Source organism: Agelaius phoeniceus, chromosome 11 (genome assembly GCF_051311805.1).
Source record: "Agelaius phoeniceus isolate bAgePho1 chromosome 11, bAgePho1.hap1, whole genome shotgun sequence".
Taxonomy (NCBI): domain Eukaryota; kingdom Metazoa; phylum Chordata; class Aves; order Passeriformes; family Icteridae; genus Agelaius; species Agelaius phoeniceus.
The window spans coordinates 11,275,514-11,299,608 of NC_135275.1; the positions used below are offsets into that span (position 1 = coordinate 11,275,514).

The following is a 24,095-nucleotide window of genomic DNA, read 5'->3' on the forward strand; positions in this document are numbered from 1 at the left end:
CCAAAACCAAAATGGTTGTCCTTTCTTCTAAGTAATAGCCTTGTCTTGGTTGGTGCTTGTTGTCAAGCTCAGCTTGCAGCCAGAGAGATTTTTGGCAGCTGGCCCCTGATTAACTCCGGCTTAGCCAGAGTTCGAAGGCAGAAGGCTCAATTGAGTGTGTTAAAGGTGATAACACTGGGGAATTAGGAATAACAGGCTCCAGAAATAGCATCAGAGGAGCCATGTTTCCCATGCCATTAGCTAGGGGAAGGACAAGGAGAACTGAAGTTTAGAGGGGAACCACCAGTGATCATGCTGGTACCAAGTTCCTCATTTGGCACATGCATGAGGAGCTGCATTTCCATGGGTGAGGTAGCACAGGGCTGCATAGCTGGGACATCACTGCAGCCTGGCCAGGCAGACAGAGGTGGCCCCACCATGAGGTCAGGGTACAGATTAGGTCTGGCTGATGCCACAAAACCACAGAGTCACAGCTCAGATGATTCATGAAAGGTAGTGAACCTCAGAATGAATCACAGCTTTGTAGCTGGTCTGGGCTCATCTGGTAACCTCACCATGTAATTTGTGTATGTGTGTGGTTACAGGCATTAAAATACAAGTAACATTAAAGGCCTGACTGAAATCTCCAAAGCCAGAAGCTTGGATGTGAGACTGAGAATCTGTGTCTAAATATACTGTACCTCAGTTCTCCTTGAGTGGTGATTAGTGCTTCAGTTAAAGCTTTTTTTGGTTATGTCCCAGCTGTGATCCCCAGGAGTTTGCCTGGGCTGCAGGAATTCTCCACCTCGGCTGTGTAAATGAACCATGACAGCCTGATCCGGTAGTATCTTTTCTAACGAGGAGTTACAAGGGCGTTAATTAGTCACTGTGGTATTGATGTTTGCCTTGTGTTTCATTTAAAGACTCTTTGACAGGAATACTCACTTCAGTTAAGTCCTGGAGAGGCAGATAAAGCTGAGTATTCTGTAACGGAGTCCATTGTGCAGCATCAGCCTCCACTAAACCCACATCAGGGACTTGTTTATACATTGTACCTCAGTTCTACTCAGTTGCATTTATTTCCCTCTTCAGGATTTAGTTGAAAACAAAATGAGGTAAAGTATGTTAAGAGTGAGATATTACTGCTGCATAGCTGCATGGGCTGTGCTGGTCGAGGACCACTGTGGCTCAGATGTGGAGCTGTGGAGCTGTCTCACCTTCCACCAATGGCCTGACAGCACAACAACATCTGGTTTCATGTTTTAAATTACTTTCTTATGTTTGAGACATCTTGTGGTGGCGTTCTAAATGCAGCCTCTTGTGGCAAATATAAACATGCGTATTACTCTTTCAGACATTTGGATTATCAGAGGCTTTTCCCTGAATGAATCTGGAATGAATGAATGGGCTGAAAAATGGAGCTATAGCTTAAGCATCCTTTAAGTCAAGTGCCTGAATACCAAGGACTGACCTCAGTGATAATGGGTGACTAGTATTGTAAACCTGCCTCTCTTTGATGTGACATAATTGTCTGGCTTCCAAAAACAGTCTTTTACCATGGGAAAAGTCAGCCTAGCCAACGTGGGTGACTCCTGAATCAGCCACCCCCTAAGAGGGAGAGTGTCTGATTTGAGAGTTAATGCAAGTCACAACTTTATGCCTTTTGTTAAAATCAAAAAACCCTCATGCTGAAGTGGTTATTTCCCTGCCACAAATCTTGTGCTGTCTGAAATGAAAGTTTGAATTTGATAATCTGACTGTTGTGTTCTCAGGAGTCTGGATTAAAAGTTAATCAGCCAGCATCCTTTGCTATAAGGCTGAATGGGGCAAAGGGCAAGATCGATGCTAAAGTCCACAGCCCCTCCGGAGCTGTTGAAGAGTGCCATGTGTCTGAGCTGGAGCCAGGTGAGCACTGCTTGGTGATGATCAGAGCAATTGCATGACCTCCAAAGCACACATGCTGTCACACAGAGAATTCAGTTCCTCTGGCTTATGAATAGTGTGTCCCAAGGATGAGCATGCTGCTTGGAAAATGACCTTTTGGTGTCAAGAGCTGTTCAGTCAGGGTTATGTCCATGTTTTTCCATGAACTGACTGAGCCCCAGCTTGTTTAAGATAGAGGTATTTAAGTCTTGGCTTGCCAGTGAAGGTACAGTGACATTAGTAATAAATTAAATATGATGTGGTTGTTGAATTTAACCAGGGAAGAAGTTTATTTCTCAAAGCTATGCTTCAATCGTTGACTAATAGTTTATGTTTAACTCACACTCACTCCTTCACATGAAATGTCAAGGAAGCTGTCTATAAGCAAACACTACAGAAAGCTCAACACCTGTTTCAGCAATGAGCTTTTCTTTTTCACTTGAAGTCTGTATGAGTTATGGTCTGTACCATGAACAAACAGCAGCTGTCCAGCTGGGGGAGATCAGTCCCGCCTCTGAGTTAACACACAATCAAAAATGTGAAATATCAGCAAATTGCTAAATTATTTCATTAGATAAAGGTGTGGTGTCAGAGCAGCACACTCAGCTGGCTGGTAAGATTTGGCTTGCTCTGACCAGCTGCTTTTCTTCTCCCTCAGCTGCCGACAGATTGGGCTGTGATTCAGTTTTCCTGTTTAGTGCATGAGTGAGGCAAATAATCCTCAGACTAGATGACAGTTGAGATCAGGTCCTAGACAACAAGGTGAAAACACAAGCTGTAAAAGCTGTGAGAAATACAGCCTTTTCCTGCTCAAATACGAGTTTAGCAGCTCATGTAGCTGAGTTCATTTAAACTGGGACCAAAATATGTCAAAGGCTTTCAGAAGCTCGGATTGCTGATCAGCCCTGTGTGTGGGGTTTAATCGGTGGTTTATGGTTGGATGGCTGCCTCTGGTTTTTCAGCAGAGCCCCTTCTGTCTGCGTTGCAGATAAATACGCGGTTCGGTTCATCCCCCACGAGAACGGCGTGCACTCCATCGATGTGAAGTTCAACGGCAGCCACGTGGTGGGCAGCCCGTTCAAGGTGCGCGTGGGCGAGCCCGGCCAGGCGGGCAACCCCGCCCTCGTCACAGCCTACGGATCCGGCCTGGAGAGCGGCACCACGGGTAACCCTTCTCCTGCAGAATGCTTGCCCTTGGCCTTGGGGACCTACAGAACCTATTCTAGGCTTACTTTTACATGATTTCACCTGCTAAGGCAGCTGAACTAACCCACATTCTCTGCTGACCTAAGTGCAGGCTAATTTTGCTTTCTAGCATGCTCGTCATGTCTTATAACCATCACTCACAAGTCTGCAGCCTATACTGAGCCTTAACAAACTTAAAACTTATGTAAATCAGCAACTGCAACACGCATTCACTGAACTGCTGGTTAGCAGCTGGGCTACAGCTCTGCTGGTTAGCTTAGCTCCACGTCGGTGGTCCCTCGAGCTCCAGAGATGCTCTGGCTCCCTTCCACACATGAACACGATGTCTAAGTTGGCTGTCTAGAGATGAAGGAATCTTGTTTAACTTGTGTTAATTAAATGGGTATGAGGGTGTTACCATCCCTGTTAGCTTCCCTTTGGTGCTTGCACCTCTAAGAAATCTCAAGTGAAATGCAGTATGATATTTAAACCATAGGGAGAAGGTGGGTTGTTCTGTTGGTAGTGTGCTATTCATGCTCCAGATACAGCATGAACAGTCTCTTCTTGGAAATCTGGCACCTTGTTGTCTGCTGTGGCTGCCTCATCTGATAGTTCTCAACTCAAGAATGTAAGGTTTAGGGTTTGTTTTTTCATTTCTGTGATTTGTGGCCTTAGTAAGTACAAAAACATTCCAGGGTATGCACTTTGATTTATTTGTGTTCTTGCTCAGGCCACACACACAGGTAAATAGCAGAGTAAAATTATTATTTTTTCTCCTTTTGTAGTGTAAGGGAATAGCTAGTTCGTTTTGTCTATCCACTGCTGTCTCCTGTGGATTCCATTTCATACCTTTTTTTCTCCCTGTGAAAAAAAAATACTGCAGTTATTCAGTCAAAGCTTCTGCTGTTCTGGAGGAGCCAAGCAGTTGGTTTTGGAAACATGTAGATACACTCTATAAAATAAAGATGTAGCCTGAGCTCCTTTAATAGGTGGAAACAAAAGCACTCATTAATACCAGCCAGTGATGCATCAGGGACAGGGGAATATTTCTTCATCTATAAAGGTGCTTGGGGCTGTTTTTAATCTAAATAGACTGTTTAATTTCACCAAAGCTGCTCTGTGCCCTGTTGTTGAATCCTGGCCACTGCCAAAAGCACAGTGCCCTGGGAGCTGCTGAGCAGCATTTCAGAACAATGACCCAGTGTAGGGGTTTGAGTGGCTGAGCACCTGAACCATCCCCCTGGGAGGGCTGAGCGTCTGCAGCCTCCAACAATGCAGGCCTTCATCTGGGGCACAGCAGAGAGCAGTGCCTCCGAGCAAGAACTCTTAGTGAGAAGCTGTGAAGCTTGCTGGCTTTGAGAATTAACTTCTCTCCAGTTGAGCAGGGCATTGCAGGCTGATGCCTGGCCTCCCAGCTGGTGGTGCCAGGGGGATGGGCTGCTGGAGCTCTGGAAAATGGCATAATCCTTGTGGGAGCTGGGCTCTTCCAGCATTGCGACACAGCAGCCTCTTTTGTGGGGAGGCTAGAAACTTCTCCTGAGTTTATTCCCACGTCTTCGTGCTTCCATTGCAGCAGCAGTAAACTTTCCCATGGCCATCCTGGTTTTGAGTGTGCCTGAGCACTTTATTCCTCCTCAACAGTGTCTCATGCAACAGCCCAAAAATCATAAATATTTGAGGCCAGAGTCTGACAGTAAATTATTTGGGGGCTGAAAGCCTTACTTAATTTTTTCTTGTGTTGCTGGCATTGTGTCATTGGCTTAGTATTAGCAGCAATAATTCAGCTGTGTTAACCAGATGCTGTAATTAAACAAGCTTTTGTTTCCACAAACTGCTTGGAGTGCTGTTGCCGAGCAGTTCAAACACACATCTCCTCCAGGCCATCTCCTGCCCCTTGTCCTTCCTGCTTTCTTGTGGGCTCTTCACTGCTGATTTGCAGTCCAGGCAGCGAGACAGCTCTGAGCTCTCCCAAACTTAGCCATGCTGGAGCTGTGTGGGTGTGGACTCTGATGCCCAGCAGAAAAGCTCTTGTTTTCTCTCTAAGCCAGTTCTTTGATACCAAATTACTTCCATTTGAGTCCTGAAGGGCTGTCATGACCCCTTCTCCCACACAGTCACATCACCTAACTGGAGGAGGGAGCCAGGATGAAGCTGGGGAGGCTGCCAGGGGTGCAGAGCTCCATTTGAGGCTGGCCTGAGCAAGGCTGCTGGGGTGGATGTGGTGCCCCTCCCTGCCTGATGCCCTGGGAGACTGATCTTGTGCCGAATTACCCCATGTTTAATGCCTGAGGCTGCGTGTGTAACATCGGGTGTGAGGAAGAGTGTGTCTCACTGTGCTACGTCTTTCTAGGACTGCAGTCGGAGTTTTTCATTAACACGACCAAGGCTGGTCCAGGTACCCTCTCTGTTACAATTGAAGGGCCATCAAAGGTGAAAATGGACTGCCAGGAAACTCCAGAAGGTTACAAAGTCATGTACACACCCATGGCTCCAGGAAACTATTTAATTGGAGTTAAATATGGTGGACCTAACCACATAGTGGGCAGCCCTTTCAAGGCAAAGGTTACAGGTAAAAAGCTAACTAGTATTTACTCTGTGCCTGAAGTAGGTCATGTCATTCAGCAAAAAATCCTCCCGAGACAATGTGATATTGTAGTCTAGATGCCCAAAACCATGAGAAGAAAAACATTTCTCCCCGTGACCTCCAAAGCCTCGATGAGGGGTCTCAGGAGCAGCTACAAAAGCAGTAGTCACAGAGCTTGGCAGCTTGACTCAGTGATGAGCCATAAAACAGCTTAATGGGGTAGTATTGAGTCCTGATCTAGTGCTAGGGTCTTGCATGGGTTGCAGGGAAGTATGACTTATTTACCCATTTCCCCCCACCCTCAAAGCCTGAAACCTGCTCACCTGTAGCACGTGTTGCCTCTCTTGGTCTCATTTTGGTGCAGGTATCACCCAGCCAGAGGTCAGTAATGCCTGGGAGGCTCCTAGGTGAAGTCAGGAAGGCTGGTTTAGGAAGCTTGTTCTCTCTCCAGCACTGTGTTTAAGCACAGGCTGAAGCTCATCTCTACTCCTCCCCCTGAGCTTGTGAAACCCTCTTGTGGTGCCCATAGCGTGGTGATGTTCTCGGGAGAGGGTGGCAAGGACTGCACTCCCCCAGGCTGGGACACGCTCTGCTTTCAAAATGGGTTATTGCAAAATTGCACCTGCTTTTCTGCCAACTCAAGTCATTTTTGGCATTTGGTGATTGGAGCACAATTAACTCTTCTTAAGCAACCCGCTTTGCTTAATGAATCCTGAAGTTCCTGTGGTCCTTTAGCCACTTGAGGGCTCTGGGATGGGATTGTTGCCAGCATTGCTGGAAGATGTCAGCCTAAAAACCCAAGTAGGAAATTGCTCCTCTCCAAAAATGCATTTTGGATGCAGAATGCATGCTAGTCATTAGGAGGGTTTTAAAACCTCCTTCTGAATGCCTTTCAGATAGGGCAAATCTGAATGTTAGAAACCTTTTCTGTTTCCAGGGCAGCGACTGGTTAGTCCAGGCAGTGCCAACGAAACCTCTTCCATCCTGGTAGAGTCAGTGACAAGGTCATCCACTGAAACTTGCTATAGCGCCATTCCCAAATCCACTTCGGATGCCAGCAAAGTGGTTTCCCGGGGAGCAGGACTCTCAAAGGCTTTTGTGGGTCAGAAAAGCTCCTTCTCTGTGGACTGCAGCAAAGCAGGTATGGATACAGGAACTAGATGGGTGTTCAGGACCGGTGGTTTAGCTGAGCGTTTTTTTCTCTAAACCAGCTTGCAGAGTTAAAATTCAGAGCTTGAGGTAATGATCTGGTACTAAAGAAAAATGATGAATGCTATACTGTGCTCACCAAGTCAGTCCTAACACAGAGGCCGTAAAGTTCCTCTCCAATGGCTTAGTCTGAGCCAGGTGCACCTGAAAGAGCCGCGGGTTTATGGCATGAGAACAAACAGGTTGCTGAACTTAAGCAACCCTTGTGGTGCATTGTAGCATGTAATGCACGGTGTTCCTGTTACCTTTTGATGCTCATCATCATCACCGTCTGGGAGCTCTGTGGTGGGTGGATTACAGGCCAGCTGTGTCCACTGGCCCCTGCTGTGATTGCTTCTGATGAAGTACATGTAAAGCAATACCAGCTTGTTTTCACAAGCAGCATTGATAGCTCCTGTGCTCTACTTAGTGGTAACCTGTCAGGTCTGGCAAATAGCACAGATAAACTCTCACCTCCATGAGGTTGAAAGCTTTTTAATATAAAAGTCTTTCTTATACCAAATTAATCTGAGTATAACTTAACTACCACTCTGTGAATTAAAATAATAAAATCCATGTGTCACAGAGCCAATATATTATGATAGAACCACGCTGCCTTGTTTAAGCTCAGGGGCACTAACAGTTGTGTGTTTTGCTACAGGTTCCAACATGCTCTTAGTTGGCGTCCACGGACCCACAATACCGTGTGAAGAGGTGTCCATCAAGCATTTGGGCAGCCATCAGTACAATGTCACTTATGTTGTCAAGGAAAGGGGGGACTATGTCCTGGCAGTGAAGTGGGGTGACGAGCACATTCCTGGGAGTCCCTTCCATGTCACCGTTCCGTAGACACCGCGCTGCCGGGCGCTCTCTGCGTTCGCAGCTCAGATGCAGAGCTGTACTGGGTGCAGCCGTGTTGCAAAATGCAGTCTCTAGATACACATGGCTCACATTTCAATAGTCAGACATAAATTCTAACTGTTTTTTACAAGCATTTCACTTCTATCCTACTTACCAACCTAATGTCAATTATTTAATATCTCCTCAAATTGTACCTTTGTAGTACTGTCCGGGTCACTGTTAATGTTTGGAGAATCATGTGGATGACTAGACACTAATTTCCCTTGCGGATGTTAAAGACTTTAGATGTTAATTGAAAACTGGAATTTGTCTTTGTAATTGGGTATCTTAACTACTGATTTTATTTGACTGGAGACTTTACATTTTAGTTATGGAATATGACTTCGGCTGTCCCCAGTTCAAATTCTTTTCTGTAAAGAAATGAGGTAAAACTGGTACTATAGTAGGTGCCTTTGTATACTTGATCAATTTTAACGCTTAACATTATAAAAAGCTATTATAAGTAGCTTTACCACTCAAATTTAAAACGTTTTGAAAATGCTTTGCCAATGGTTTACATTTAGAAAAAGTCTATCTTTTATAGCAAACCAAAAGCAGATTGAAAATTACTTCCTGTAAGCTTTCAGCCTCTCTATGTTAACGCTTTGTAACTCTAGAGACAGATAGCTTTTTGGCCATAATGCTAGTAATGCGGTTTTTAATGAGCTTGGGATGCTGGTGATGTTTCTTCAACTTTACAGGTAACCCCCCCCCACTCTTTTTGATTTAAGAACAAGCCCTGGGTTGGCTGGGTTAAGTAAAGCCCCTGAACTTGCCAAGCCAGGCATGGCTGTCACCTGTGTGGCCCAGAGTCACTGCAGTCCAGAGCACCAAGGTGTGTTGAGAAGATGACCACTGGTTTCCCTGGAGGCTGCAGGGCAGGCCATTGTCTGAGATGAGGCAAAGGAGCCATCCTGGGAATGGGACCCACATCTGCAATGGGACACAGGGTAGGTCTGTGAAGTTAGCAGTAATAGCAATACCAATAATAGCAATATCAATGAACAAACCCCTCTTTGGTGCAAGGTGTTTTATTGTATCTCAGTCCAAGGATATGCCTGAAGCAAACTCACCTCTCCTGAAACCCCCTCTGTGCTGCAACAGGCGTTGCTGCTGAGGGTTAGGGAGTGGAAACTTCCTTGTAACTTGTCTGTTTGTCCCGGATTACTCCATACTACTTCCCAGGTGCATATCTGAATTGCTGCCAGCTGCTGGGGCTTTAGTAAACTCTCCTGATGAGCTCAAACTCTGCAGTTTGGAGAAGGTAGGATTTGTTGAAAACCTGTTGATATGTCACTGTCCCTTGGGAGAAGTTCATGCTTACGGTTCTCTAATTACATGTGGATGTACTGCTCTCCAGCACAGTTATTGGCAAAAAAAGGAAGGTTGGGGTTTTTTTTACTGTGCTTTTTTAGTGCCTTAATGTGAAATGCTCACTACATTGTAAACTAGAAAGTAAAAACAAAATAAACTGGAATAAAATGCAGGATTGTAAAATTGTATCTTATAACTTATTAAATAGAAATGTTTGCTTCATTAAAATGTGCATGTTAAAAACAACATCGGATTCTTTTCATATGTAGTCAGTAAAGTTCAGACTGAAACTACACCACACAGCAGCTTCAGGCAGACCAAATAGCCTATGGGCTGTGCAGGTAGCCATGAAAATTTGGGCAGGGCCCCAACACCATTAACTTTTTTCCCCTGAAACCTTTTTTTTCCCCTGAAAACAAAATGGCAGAAGTTTAAGCCATATGTAAACGTGCAGGGTGCAGTGGGCACAGTGTGGCTGGAGCATTACACAGCTGTGCTGGTTTGCCCCTGTGCAGACCCCAGGCACAGGGGTGTCCCTGGAGCTGCTGTCTGGGCTGTAATTCCCTGGGGTTGTTTGCAGAAGGTGTCTCCCTGCACCTGGGGCCAGCACCTTCAGGCACAGCCATGGAAACCAGCAGATGTTTTCCCAAACACTCTCCTGCTGAAAGCCCCCGTGAAACCTGAGATGCAGTGGCTGCCAAGGACTTTCCTGCCCCAGGCTTATCAGATTATTTCCTTTTTATAGTTAACTCATTAGCCTTGTGGTAGGTACATCAGCATGAGCCTGCTATTCAGTGTTTTAAACAAAACAAGCCTGGATACAGCTGTTGGTGTGGGTAAACCTTGAGAGTATCTCACCTGCATAACTCCTCTGTCCCAGTCCACCCTGTGCTTGTCTGGCCTTCTCTTGCCTGTTGCCCCTTGTCTTGGTTTAATGCCACTGGCTGAAATTAGCAGGAGTTGTCTGTGAAGCTGATGGACCCTGGTTGCTGCTGTGGCTGGGGTTACCTCCAGTAAAAGCTGAGCTCTGCTTCAAGTGACCAACTCTGCCTGGCCTGGGCACTGACAGCTGTGGAGTGGCCACAAAAACGACCTTGCTAAGGACAGAAACAGCCAGTGGTGGTGATGAGAAGAGCTTCTTGGCAGGGTTGATTTTGGACAACAACATTCAGCTGCCTCCAGCGGCTCTGCCAGCTGAGGACTGACTGTGTTGGGCACAGGTCCGTGCTTTGGGGGACGTTCTGCTCTGCTTTTGGCACCTTGACAAAGGTTTCTAAGTGCAGTGGCTACTTCGGCAGGCTGGGGTGTTGTGTACGTGTTACTGGTGTCCCAGTGCCTCCTGCTGGGCAGACTTGCAATGGTACAAGATGCACTTTCTTCAGTATAGAGGTTTTTGCCTTTAGGTGTGGAAGTGCTTTTCTATCAATTCGGTTGACCTTAAGTTCTTTTTCTTCATTGTTTATATTTCCTTCTTTGTTTTTAGTCTCTCTCCTTGGTGGTTTGCAGTAGCATTTGGCCACTTAGTACCTGTGAGTCCCACTTGGAGCTTGATCCTTCCTTAACTGGCCCGAGCTGTCCTGAGGGCACTGCAGTAGATCTGGCAGTGCCCTGGTGGCCAGCTGGAGCCCTGCCTGCTGCTGGCAGTGACCCAGGGCAGGGCACTGCCACATGGGCCCCATGCTGGCACCCATGGCACATCTGGGGGGCTCACTGGGTGTTTTGGTGGGTGGTGGAAGGTAAGTCCCTGCAGCACAGCAGCTGCCATGGGATGGTGACTCCAGAGCATTCCAGCCCCTGCCTGGTGCTGGTGGGACGTGTTTGTACATCTCAGTGACCACAGAGAAGGGGCTTTGGAGGGGATGTCCTGGAGCTCCTCACAACCCACACACTCGGCCTGTCCTCATCCTGCAGCTCAAGTCTGCCCTGTAGCCATCCCTGACCCAGGCTGTGCTTGTTCCTAACATACCCTGGGATCCCATAGTGCCCACTGGCCCTCTCCTTTGCTTTGGGGAGCTGTTGGAGTTCCCTCTTCAGACCCCTCTGGCTGTCCATGGCCTTGGCCCTGTGTTTCTGATGACCATCTCTGCAGCCAGCATGGCAATACCTCATATACTGGGGGTATTGCATGCAAAACTGATAATTGCATTTTGCCTTGTGCAGCTGTGAATATCTCTAATAAATTAAATATATGCATTTAAATGATTTTAATAACTTTAACTTTTAAATATTTAATATTATTTAAATTATTTAGAACATTATATTTATTTAATAATTTGAATTATTTAATCTTTACATAATTAATCTTTAAATCTTTATATATTTAATCTTTACATAATTAATCTTTAAATCTTTATATATTTAATTCTTTAATCATTATATATATGTGTGTGTGTGTGTATATATATATATATGTGTGTGTGTAAAGGTGTTCCAGTATACTTAATTTTTTTGTCCATGTTGCTGCAGTGGTCAGTCTCCAGGCCTGGCCTGTACAGAGCACTTTGTATGTCCAAGCTGGATCTCCCTTCACCCCCAAAAAGCCCTGACCTGCTCTGAGATCACCTGGGTGCATGGACAATGTAGGTGCTAGGGCTGTTGCTTGGCAGGGCTCTGGGTTTGGTAAGATTATGCAAACCCTGTAATTACTTTTTCTTCTAATTGTCTGTTGAAACTGAAATTGTGACATTTCTAATCCAGAAACTTTTTTTTCCTCTACTCACTTTTAGCTTCTACATTTATTTGTTTTAAATTTATTTGATTATTTTTTCTAACTATTTTTTTGCTCCACATTGAAATGTACTTGCAGTGCAGACAATGCACTTTTTTCCACCTGAAAAAGAAGGGAACAAACTAAGCATAAATCACATGGAAAAGCCTATCCAAAGTGGTTACAGACATTGCTTGACAGAAACTGGGAAGGAGTTGCATGAAACTTAATTCAGGGAATGGCACAAAGCTTTTTTACACAGTGTTTTTTATTTGTTTGAGGAAGGACTTTCCAAACCATTTGTTATTATGGCAGCTGGCTGTGCCATGCTCTCCCATGAGCCAAATGAAACTGGTTTCCCCGTTGTCCTCTGCCAGGTCAGGGACAGCTCTGGCACACAAGGAATGGGGCCTTGCAGAGCTGCTGGCAGCATCCCCAGGTGTTTATCTGTGCTTTGTGTCAGCTGGCTTGGAGGATCTTCTTTTTCTTACCTTTTTTTCCTTATTTATTGCATCTCCTGTCCACATCCAGAGCAGCAGAAAGGAGTATCTGGAATTTTGCTGCTGACAGCAGAACATGCACTGGAGCACCCAGCCTTGCTGGGACTAAACCCACTGGGTACCTGAACTTTCAGCATCAAACTCCTCTAAACAAATATTTATTTTAAAAGTAATTTTCCTGTAATTTTAAAAGTAAATTTTCCTTTTTTACAGTAACTGAGAGATATTCCCATCCCAGGTGCCATATCTTCACAGCTCCATCCAAGCTGGAGAAGCAGCAGAGAGAGCTGCAGCATTTTTTTCCTCCACAGCCTTGAGTAATGGTTAATATTCTCAGGTCCCTTTCACTGAAGGTTATCAAAACAGCCCTGCTGCCAGGCCCCCCTCTTGTGTGGGGCTGTTTCCCCAGGGCCTCCTGAGAAAAGGCTTTTAAATGGCTTTTCAGAATTTCTCAGACTTTTGGAGTTAATTTTCATAGTTGTGAATTTATATTGCATGCTTAGAAGAAATATTGTCACTAAATCAGGTTGGATTTATAGCTCCTGTCGCTGTTAATTTGACTGAGATTTAAAGCACATTTTTTAAATGACATGAATGAAAGGCTAGTATATATGATTTTTTTAAAAAAAATTAATAGGAAAATATGATCTAGCAGGACCTAGAGGTATGTTTGACAGCTCTTTCCTGTGCTGAGCTCCCTTTCTGCAAGACCTTGGTACTGCAAATATTTACATCCCTGCTGAGTTGGAAGGCTGGGTCCTTTGGGGCCCATGGAGGAGCTGGCCTTGCCAGGGTGGATATTTCCTTCTGACAGTGATGTCCAGCAAGGGTGTTTTGTTTGGGGGGTGGGATTTTGCATCTGGCTTCCCCAGGAATGGCTGGGGTCAGGCTCTCCTCCCAACAGAGAGGCACAGAAAGCCTTCATATCTCAATGCCAGCATTTGCAGAGCTTTTCAGGGAAGGTTTTTTGTTACTTTGCCAATATGGAAATTAATTCTTATAAATCTGTCTTCTCTCTACCAGAAAATTGCCCCTGCAAACAGTGACATCTGAGACTCTATATTTAAAATTACACACAAAGTATTTAACCTTGTTTTTCACATTGGCTGGAAAACCAGCCTGCAGAGAAAGGGCACTTGTGGTTTTATACCAGGTGAGAGTGCAGAGGTTGTGTCCCTGACCTGTCAGGATGATGGAGAGGAATGTGAGCTAAATCCAGCTCAGGGAGGTCAAGGTTGGATATTAGGAAAAGTTTTTTCACGCAGAGGGTGGATGAGCACTGGAAAAGGCTCCCCAGGCAAGTGGTCATGGCCCCAAGCCTGTCAGAGTTCACAAACCTTTGGACAACGTTCTCAGGCACGTGATGTGAATTTTGGGCTTGTTGTACGCAGGGCCAGGAGTTGGATTCAATGGTTTTTGTGGGTCCCTTTCAACTCAGGATATTCTGTGATTCTCTGGTTGCAAAAAGAGCCTCTGATCCAAATTGATTGCTGTTTCCCCTAACACTGGAAAAGGGGATGGTGGCACTGGTGCCAGAACAGCCTCACATCTTTCCCAAAACCAGGTACAAACCACCAGAGAGCAGAAGCACAGTCACATCCCAAGGGGTTGGACAGGCAGGAAGGGCTGTGGTCACTGTGGCCCAAGCCAGCTGTCCTTGTGCTCCTGGTGCAGGCGTGGCAGGGACACCAAGGGTCCTGGGAGCTGCTGCCGCCTCGTGAGGCTCATCACAGCATCTCTCCTGGTTAAATAACTGTGAGCAATGAATAACCAGACCTCAAGCCAGCAAAGTGCTCCCTTTTTAAAGCAAAATTCCTGCAGAAACACGATGAGCCCAGGGACTCCTTGGGCTCAGCCCCGGGCTGTCCGCAGTGAATGGAGACGTCTGGGTGCAGAACACGGGGTGATGCAGATCCATGGGGAGGTGAAATTCCCTCTCCTTGCCGCGGCTGGGTTTGCTGGCCGTGCTGCGGGTCTGGGTGTGAATTCCGGGAATCCCGGGCGGGCTGGGCCGTGCAGCGATGCCAGCAGAGGGGGCCCCGCTGGAGCCGCGTGTGCCCGGCTCCGCCGGCCGGGCGGGGCCCTGCGGGACGGGAACCGGGCACTCTGGGCACTGAGCTGGGGCAGCTTGCAGGGGCTTTCAACCATCCCTAGGTGGAGGGGGGAAAGTGGTTTTTGAAACTTTTTCTTTGATTAGAGGCAGGAGAAAGGTGAGTGCTGCCCTCACCTCCTTGTCCCCATCTCCCCGGCTTGCTTGGCAGAGAAAGGCCCTGGCAGGAGCACTGAGCCCTGGGCTGCAGGGGGCTGAGAGAAGCTCCCCCAGAGAGCCACATGAGCACTCGAGCCCCAGGAAGCCCCTGCTCCACTCGTGCTCCTGTTCCATGGCAAATGCTTGGTCAGGGAGTGGCCAGCTCCAGGCTGGGGCACGAGTGCTCCTCACAATCCCTGCAGAGGCTGAGGGAGCCTGGAACAGCAGAGCTGGGACCAGCTGCTGCCATCACACTGGGAGGCTCTGTGATTTTCCTGCCTTTGATTTTGCTGTCAGCACAACACAGCCCTTCTGGGGGCTGCAGCTCAGTTGTTTGTTGCACATCTGTATGGCCAAACATCTGTACATGTGTACATCTGGTCTGGGGCACAAGTTTTATGAGGAGTAGCTGGGGCAGGTGGGGTTGTTTAGCCTAGAGAAAAGGAGGCTCAGGAGGGACCTTATCACTCTACAACACCTGACAGGAAAGTGTAACCAGCTGGGGGATGGATGAGGAAACAGCCTCAGGATGTACCAGGAGAAGTTTAGATGGGATAGATGAAAGAAGAGGCCAGGTGGGTCCCTGTGGGGCTTTGTACCAGCTCTCCTGTGTCCTCATTGCTGCCAGTAGCTCCGAAGAAGCAAAAGGAGCTAGGCAGAGCCTTGCTCTGGGCCAAAGGGTCTCACCTGTGGGCAGTCAGACAGTGTCAGGGCTGTGGGGAGCAGTGCCAAGGCAGGAGGAGGACAGGAGCCCTCTTCAGGTGAAGGTGCAGATGGACAGACCTGTCCAGCAGAGATGATCGAGGCTGTAGAGAAGAGGCACTCCTGCTTTGGGCTGCTGCTGTGGGCTCCTGGGGGTTTCCCTGCCAAGAGGCTTACACACCCAGGGCAGTAAAAACCTCCCTCGGGTGGGTTTCTGTGGGGTCAAGAGCAGAGACACCTTCTGTAGGCTGGGGAGGGGTCTCTGCAGGGCAGTGGAGACCTTGGGTCCGTGGGAAGTGGGGATGCCTCCAGTACCATGCATTGGAGAAGGGCCTCCCAAGGACCCCAGCCTGAGGGATTGGGGGTTTTAGCCCTTTTAGTTCAGCTGAGCCCCCTCTGCTCTGTGCTCTCTGTGAACAGGGCTGCTGGGGAGGAAACACTTTTCCACTTCTGAAGAGCCTCTTTGTTTCTCTCCCAGCCGCGATCTGAGGTCTGGCTTGCATGAGACAAAGTCTCTCCAGGAATTTTGGATTCCCAGTGAAAAACTTCTGTTTGATCATAAATAAAGCTCAAGAAGCCTTATTCATCAAAAAGAGAAACTTTGTTCTGGCTGCAGAATATATTGAGGCTCCTGCAGGCTGGAACAACTTAAAACCCCTTTGCAGTTGGGACAGCTGGGTAATGATCCCCAGCAGGGGAAATCTAGAGACAACATGAACTGTTAAATATTTTAGGATGTAATTATAATATTGTCTAATGAATATCTAGAGAGACAGACTGTGCTGACAGTGGGAGCTTGGGACACCTCCCAGCCTCTATCAAATGTACAGTGTGAGTGCAGATGCTCTCTGCTGTGAATGCCACAAAACTGTCCCAGCTCTCCATGGAGGAGCATCGTTTATGCATTAGGATGTCTCTCTGTTGGTCAGAACTTCAGCATCTCTGCAAGATGAACCTTTCTTCTCCCCCAAGGTTTGAGTGCTGAGCAGGACTCCATTTGGTATGGGGTATCCCCTGAGTCAGAGCTGCTGTGGCTGCATCTCCTCCCAATTTCTTGTGCATCCCTAGCCCAGTCGCTGCTGGGGTGAGACAGAAAATGCCTTGGCTCTGTGCAAGTGCTGCACAGCAGCAACAAAACCATCTTTGTGTTATCAACACAGTTTTCAGCACAAACCCAAGACACAGCTCCATGCAACTATAGTGAAGAAAATTCCCTTTATCCCATCACACCCAGCACACTGCCCTGGACCAGCAGCCACTGCCTTCACTCCCCAGGCTCTCCCTGGCCACATCTCTTATCCTCAAGTGCTGGATAAAGGGCGATACCAAAAATTGCAAGTAAGGGCAAATATTTCCTGTAAAACTTCGTTGTAATTATGTATTTTTCATGACTGAATGTGTCCATTATTGCTGTTCTGGAGGGTGATTTCTTTCTCTGTGCACTACTTTCTGAAAGCCAGGAGACAGAAAGTGCTTACATAGAAGCAAGATGTGAGGCCAGAGACTCTGACTCATTTCAGCCTTCACATGAACCATCACTGATGTCAGCCAGACAGTGGCATCTCTATAAAAATCTCAATGTAAATATTTGTCCTAAATCAGGCTTTTTCCTTTGTGTTGAATGCAGTGTAAGTGAGGGAGCATATGAAATGCTGTATCATTTCAAGTTTAATTGCTACTAAAAGTTGGAGGATTTGTCGTCTGCTTTGCACACAACCTCCTGAGATAATTTTCTCTTAATTTAGTTTCTTTCCTCAAATTCTTCTCCCTGAACAGTAGGTTTCACAAAGGCCAAACTGTTTTCCTCCCCACAAAGCCTCTCATTCACCTGCCCTCCCTGCCCCTTCAGCAGGTGACCTGGGGTGCATTGATGAAGGGAAATGAATATTTGTCTCTACTAACAGTTGGATTATTCCCACTCCCCAGATGCCATCTGTGTGACAGGGTTTGGTTTGCACTACATACTGCCTGTGGGCTGAGCTAGGAACACAGATTGCTGCACCATTACATTAAATAATCATCATTGAAGTCTGGTTCATCAGAGGACTTTGGGCTGCCATGGAGATTTTTTTTTTTAAGGGGGGGATGCAGTTCACTTACATGTCAGGATGCTGATATCAGATTTTGATGTGAATTTTATGACACTGTTGGCAGCAGTGTCACCTGGGATCCCTGGGGCATCTCACCTGCCCTGCAGGTGGCCAGGGGTGAGAACCATCAGCTTCCTGCTGCCCTGAGCTTGGGGCAGTGCAGACAAGGGGCTCTCACTGCCTATCCCTCTGTCCCTTCTGTCTTACCCAAATCCCTGGATGCTGTGACCAATTTAAACCCCTCATTGAGAAATACTCTAAATTCAGCAATAATCTACATTGCAAACCACCGGGTACAACCTCATGTCCACTGGCTGCAGCTCTGAAGCATAAACACACACACAGAAGCACACACACATGATGCAAAAAGGTCCTTTTAAATCCCTCTGCCCCTGCTGAGGAATGGCAGAGCTCCAGAGCCCATGGGAACATGTGGAGCTCCCTGCCCTTCAGGTGTGGCAGGTGGAGCACACAGAAATGTTTTAGCCCTGCAGTAGCTCCTTACATTTGTGACCAGTACAGTAAGTACAGTGTGCTGCTCCTAGCTGATTTATTTCTATATACAATGAAGAAAAAACAGCATGAAGGCTAGTTTGCCATCACACTCAAAATATTTGAACTTTTACAAAATATTTGGGGTTTTTTACCTGCTAAATATTGCACTTGCTGTGAGCATTTCTATACAGACTTCTGCAAGATCTGTTGGTATCTGTGTATCTCTATGCAGGTAGGAGGACTCAGCACGCTCATGATCTCGATGAGCGGCTCTTCTTTGGTCTCCTCTTCCTTGAAAACTTGGATCTCAGCCAGTTGAGGAAGCCTCCTTTTGCCTTTAACTCAAATTCTACTGGGAAATGGTCACTCACTCCCAGTGCCTGCAAGACAACAGCACAGGGGGTTGGATCTCTGTGCCAGCCCTGGCTGGATGTGCAGTGCTTGGCTGTGGGGAGGTGGCACCATGGGCATTGCACCAGTTGGGAGGGATGGTCACAGTGCCCTGGTTTCACAGCCAGGTCTGTGCTCAGCACTGCCTGGGCACTGCTGGCTCTGTGCTCCTGTGTTAGCCCTCCCCTGCTCCTGCAGGGGCTGTGCTATGCCTACCTGCTCCTCAGTCATCTGAAACTCCTCCTGGAAATCAAAGATGTTGGCAGAGTGTGGCACCACAGCCTGGATGAGCTTCTGTCCACTGACCACAATCCTGCAAGGGACAAGGGAGGGGTGATGTGATGGGGTGCCTGACCCGTGGCAGCCGCGCTGCACTGAGCTGGTGGCCAGGGAGGTGGCTCTGATGAAGTCACAGCCATGTGTGATTTGTCCTTGCCCATGGACTGCCCACCCAGAGATGGCAGCTCCTGTAGGTGTCCCCCTGGCAGTGAGGCACATAAATATCTTGGTGTGCACTGGCCTTGGAAGCCAGCATTAAATGACTTCTGCCTACACCCACCCAACCATGCTGCAAATTTCAAAGCCCTGCTTTGCATACAAAAATCACAGGACAGCAACTGAGGTATCAGTGAAGGCCTGCTCAGACCAGAAACTCATCCTTCAAGAGGGCTCTGGGCTCTAGTAGCAGATGTGTTCTTGTCCCTGCTGAGGAACTGCAGTGGCAGCAGGACTGCCACATGTCCAGGGCAAGGTGAGGTGTCCCCTGCCCAAGCAGAACCTTGCGGTGCATTTGTCAATCCAAATTACAAACACAGGAGCAAAGGCCATGGTGCAAAGCTGGCATGGAGAAGGCAGCAGCACCTCCTGCCAGGGGTCTGCAGGGCTCCCTGCAGATGAGAAGTGCTGCTTCTGTCCCCCCCTGAGCCACAGCAGGGGCTGGTTCTATGTAAATCCTGCCCAGTCTGGTCTGCACAGGGCTTTGTGCTCCTGACTGGAAGCATTTGGATCACATTTCCCCTGGACACTGCTTTATCTCTGATGGCCTCATGAACATTTGTTTCCTCTGTTGGTCACTGGCACCTCTTGATACAATTTTTCTCTCAGAGAGTTGTAGCCAGTGGGTGGTTTGGCAGTGAGCCCTTTACCTGTCATATGGGCATCTGGTGCTGTTCCTCACAGTTGTGTCATTTTTGTCACCAATCAGCCACAGGAACTCAGAGTAGGTCCTCAGACGGATGTTCTTCCACTGCTTTTGGGGAACATAGCTGCACCCAGCATTGAAGTCCCCCATGAAGATGAAGTTCTGGAAGGCAGGAGGGTTTCCAAATGTAATCATGAGGACTGCTTTTCAAAAGAAGACCAATGAGGATTTTTATGATCCATGGATGCAGTGGGGTTTCTCCTTTCTGCTGGGCACATCAGGGCATGCTGATAATAGTTTTATTAGATGATCAAGTTTACTGTATAAAATGTGGAGAGCTCAATGAAAATACACCAAAGAGATATTTAAAACCTGGGGTGCATTGTCAATGGGTTTGAGGTTTTCAACTCTGCATAGTGAATAACGTGGCCAGTGACTCAGTAGCAAAGCCCAATTAGTGACACAGATGTGGCAACCAACCTCAGTCTTCCAGCGCTGTTTGACATCTAAATACACATCATAGAGCTCATCAATCTCCCTCACTGCTGTGTCTGGTGTGGTGTGCAGAGGGATAATGGCAAACTCACTGACAGCTTCAAAACAAGGCAGAGGAAGAAGAAAAATGTAATGGTTAGAGAATGAGTCACAAAGAAACAGAGACTGACTTGTCAGCAAGGGGATTTTTCTGAGGGAGAAACAGCTTGTTTCTTGATTTTTCTGAGGGAGAAACTCCCTGTTTACTGCCCTTTCTGACTGTAGGCCGGGGTGATCTCTGTGGCTGCACAGTGACCCCCTCCAGGCACTCAGCTGGGCCTGAGGAGCTGTGCCAGTGCCGGCGAATCCTGACCCAGCACACACACAGGAGCTGCTCCCAGGCTGTGCCAGCAGCAGGGAATGCATCCACCATGGCAGCAGCAGAGGCTTTCCCAGCAGGGCTTGTGCAGGGCTGGGGCATTTCCCAGAGGCAGCAGCCCTGAAGGGAAAATGCTGCTCTTGGAAGGAAAAGCAGAGTGGGGTCTGGATGCAGCTCTGGAGCCTCTGGCGTGGTCCAGCCAGGGCTGCTGTGCTGGCTCACAGTGGAACAGTGACTTCTTTCTGGAACACCTCACCAGTTTTGGGAGACTGCCACCAGATGATGAAGGGCTCCCTGGAGAAGACATCCTCATCCCCAGGCTGGGTGTCAGGGTACTGGTAGGTTTGTCTCACTGATACCTGGTCTTGCCTGCAGCAGAATGAACAGGGGATGTCACACCCGTGGCTCACTGAGATGTGTCCAACACTGACTCCATGCTCTGACCTGGACCCAGGCCATGGTCTGGGGTGGATACAGACACACAGGTGTCTGTGCTGGGGTGATGCCCACATCCAGCACAGCCCAGCCCACCTGCACAGCCTGCACCTCTCTGGCTCCCTCACAGCAAAGCCACCACCGTGTCCAGCCCATCTCCAGGGGCTGGCTTGTCGGCAGAGGGGGCTCACCCACCTGTAGATGAAGGCATACTGCTCCTTGTAGCTGTTCCTTCCCAGCCTCTCACTGGCCACACATCTGTACTCCTCCTTCGTCCCCTTCAGCTGACTGGAGGGAAAGGGATGTTCCTGAGTTTATTTCTGCACTTACAAGGGGCTGAGAGTGAAATAATTTTGCCTCTGCCCGGGGTTTGGGCACTGCCTGTCTGACCTCAGAGGCAGGGGGGTACAGACAGTGAACCCTTCCCAGGAACTGGACCCCTGCTCTGTCACTTGCTCTTCACTGCACCCCCTCCCTGCTCATTGCAGCCTCTGTCTCTCCTTCAGCTGGCGATCACATCCATCCAGCTGAACGCTGCTATTGCCTCTGGATGTCTGGATTGTCCAGGCAAGCAATCCCTAATCGGAAGCAGTTCCGAGTCCTGCAGGAAGGTGGCTGTCCTGCTGCAGCCTGATGCCAGCCCGGTGCGGGCATTTCCCCTCATTTTCTTTCTCCTTTGGGAGCTTCTCTGTAGCGAATTGAATTTAACTTGGTTATACTGATTTAAAAACATGTTCTACAGTGGTCTGGACCTGCCTTTGCTCCTGTCCCTCAGCGAGACTGCCAGAGTCTGGTTTCTCCTTGACCCTGGGACAGAGCCCACATCCTCAGATTTTGCCCCAGCAAAGGGCACCGAGCAGAGCACAGGCTCTTGCCAAGCAGCTTTCCCAACATTTGTCCATTTGCCCATGGCCACCCTACCTGGTGAGCTTCTCCACCAGGAGGGGACAAACACGGTTCTTGCTGTCCTTTATTTCCATCAGCAGCATGATGTCACAGCGGGACACGATCTGCAGGGGGAAGGAGCAGGAGGAAGTTTGCACACGCCTGGTTTTGGAGGATTAGGAAGGGTAGGGAAGAAGTGGTTACAGTGGTTCCATGGGGGAAGTCCTTTGAGAAAGAAGTGCCGTGCAGCCTGGGGTGGTGGGAGGGGAGCAGGGGCTGGAACGGAGCTTTTCTGCTTTCAGAGCTGCTGCAGAGCCAGCAGGAACAGGGAGAGGGAACCCGGCAGCACAAGAGTTTCATATTTAGTGGAAAACTTCGGCACCTGACCCTGAAGAGGAAGTGTGGAGGGGAAGGGGCAGCAAAAGCCACTCCCTGAGCCTGATTCCAGCATCAGCGCCAGGGCTGGGGTGCTGCCTCTGCCCGGCCCCCTCCTTCCCCATGGTGAGCATGCACCTGTCTCAGGCTGCTGCAGATTCCTCTGAAACAGCCCCTGGAGCCAAAGGAACACCCGCTCTGAAACGGGGTCCCAACACCAGGGGGCTGCACTGAAGGCTCAGCTCCCACAGCTGCTGTTGGGATCCCCCGTGGGAAAGTCCAGCTCACCCAGAGCCCAACATTCTCAGGGCTTCCCTCTGCCCCCGGTCTCATTGTACTTCAGACCTTGTGGGGGATTTTTCTCAGAAAAAAAAAGCTCCTCTTTGGCCCCTAAAACTTACCCACAGCTATCTAAGTGACCCCAAAATTCAGTATATATATTTATATATATAAATATATATTTAGTATATATTGCCCACAGTGATGAGAACACAGTAGAACAGACTGGGAATGCAAAGCCAAGCAAACCACTCTTCTCTGCCAATTTGCAATGAAAGGAATACAACCCAGCAATGTGGTGCCATTCCTCCTTGGTGCCATTCTGCACACACAGCCCCTCACTAATGCCAAGCCCCTCGTCCTCCCTCACTGTGGCATCTTGGAGGGCATTTGCAAAGCCACAAGTCTTAACGGTGGCTCTTTTTAAAACCAGGGTTATCTTCAGCTTTTGCAGAGGCAGCCTGGTGGTGAGGGTTTGCTTACAGAAATTAGTTTTTCAAATTTCTACCAGACTCTAATTTGACAGATACTATTTGCTGTCCTGAGAATAGGTTTAATTAAACAAGACTATTTGAGAATAATTATCACATAAAGAAGGTAAATAATGTATCACAAAACAAAGCTTTATGGATTTAAAGTGAAAATTATTTTTACTGTGCATTGAGGTTTTCCTCCTTTTGTAACTGAATTTCCAAAGGAAACAGCAAATATTTTTTCTGTTATATTCCCATGAAGGCTAAAATAACAACATACATTCTGTTCAACAACATACATTCTGTTCAGCTGATTTTTACTTTAAGAATACAATATTCTTTAAATAATTAGCTCTTTTTTTTTTGCTTGATATTTAACTGTGGAAGCCAAGCAAAGTGCAAGATTGTGCATCTAAGAGAAGCTAGAAACACTAGAAAGCTCAGTGTCTGTCTCATCCAGGCAAACAAACCTACCTTTACCACAGCATCGATGACTTCAGGTTTGGCTATTTTAGTTTCTCCAAAAGACATCACATTGAAGGAGCAGATTTTTAGGCTCAGAGATGGGTTGAAGTGGAAGAGTGAAAGTAAGAAGAAGAGCAGCATCTTCATGGACCTGGGCAAAGTGAGCTGCTGCGAGCGTGCCTATGAACGTGTGAGTGTTCATGCATCTGTCCCTTGTGGCTGGCTGGGGTCAAACCCAGCAGCCAGCTGTGTCAGTCAGGAACAGGAATCACCATTTCCTCCTTGCCCTCACTTCCATCTCCCACCACAAAGCAGACTTGGGAGACTTTGAAGTTCTCCCTGAGGGGAAAACGGGCTCTTCTGAGCCAGCCTCTGAATCCTGGCAGAGCAACAGCTCCAGCAGAAGCCACTGTCCCTCCCACAGGGAGACACCAGCTGTGGGATGCTGGCCATGACTGGGACCAGGCTCCCTGGGCCACTCCAGGCCAGCAATGAAGACCAGGAGATGGATGGGGTGGATGGTGGAAGGGTCTGGCAAGCAGCAGAGGAGAAGACTGGGATTTCTGGAGGGCACCAGAAGCCCATTGGAAGGGACTGCCAGGCAGCCATGGTAAGATACATGATGCTCCTCAAACTGCTGGCCAAGTGTCCCAGCACAGGAGCCTTGGTTTGTGCACGTGCTGTGTGGTGGAAGGGGACACAGGAGTTTGGCTAAAACAACACCTGAGTGAGGATGCTGCAGGTGGGATGGCTTGGTCCCCTGAGGTGGCTTTTGCAGGGAAATCACCCCCCACCCCTCTTAGTCCTCCACTACGTGCCAGCCCTCAGCCAGAGACACATTTGTTGGTCTTCAATCAAGTTCTAAAGGCAGGAGATGTAACAAGAGTTCAAGCTAAATGACATCTTTAAGTGTCTTGAAATTTTCTCCCTGTGCTTACAGGGTGCTTTCATATCCTCCTTCCTTTCTCTAGGAACAACCAGCCT

At 48.0% G+C, this 24,095-nt stretch overlaps 2 protein-coding genes across 3 annotated transcripts in view; one reads left to right on the forward strand and one right to left on the reverse strand.

Moving 5' to 3' along the window:
- The window catches only part of FLNB (filamin B), a 71,023-nt gene extending 61,704 nt beyond the window's left edge, over positions 1 to 9,319 (forward strand). For both annotated transcript variants that reach the window (XM_054639891.2, XM_054639890.2), the window contains 5 exons: positions 1,752 to 1,884; positions 2,891 to 3,067; positions 5,438 to 5,656; positions 6,609 to 6,812; positions 7,521 to 9,319. In XM_054639891.2, the coding sequence (XP_054495866.2) occupies positions 1,752 to 1,884; positions 2,891 to 3,067; positions 5,438 to 5,656; positions 6,609 to 6,812; positions 7,521 to 7,708 (921 nt within the window). In that variant the 3' untranslated portion in view covers positions 7,709 to 9,319. The remainder of the gene's footprint in view (positions 1 to 1,751; positions 1,885 to 2,890; positions 3,068 to 5,437; positions 5,657 to 6,608; positions 6,813 to 7,520) is intronic.
- Positions 9,320 to 17,846: 8,527 nt separating this feature from the next.
- DNASE1L3 (deoxyribonuclease 1L3) lies at positions 17,847 to 23,311 on the reverse strand. The gene is made up of 8 exons (XM_054640137.2): positions 23,121 to 23,311; positions 21,556 to 21,644; positions 20,830 to 20,922; positions 20,456 to 20,568; positions 19,827 to 19,939; positions 19,351 to 19,508; positions 18,422 to 18,518; positions 17,847 to 18,195 (listed from the first exon to the last, which is right to left on the reverse strand). The coding sequence occupies exons 1-8, from the start codon at positions 23,256 to 23,258 to the stop codon at positions 18,067 to 18,069; spliced, it is 930 nt and encodes a 309-aa protein (XP_054496112.2). The 5' UTR covers positions 23,259 to 23,311; the 3' UTR covers positions 17,847 to 18,066.
- Positions 23,312 to 24,095: the final 784 nt, after the last annotated feature.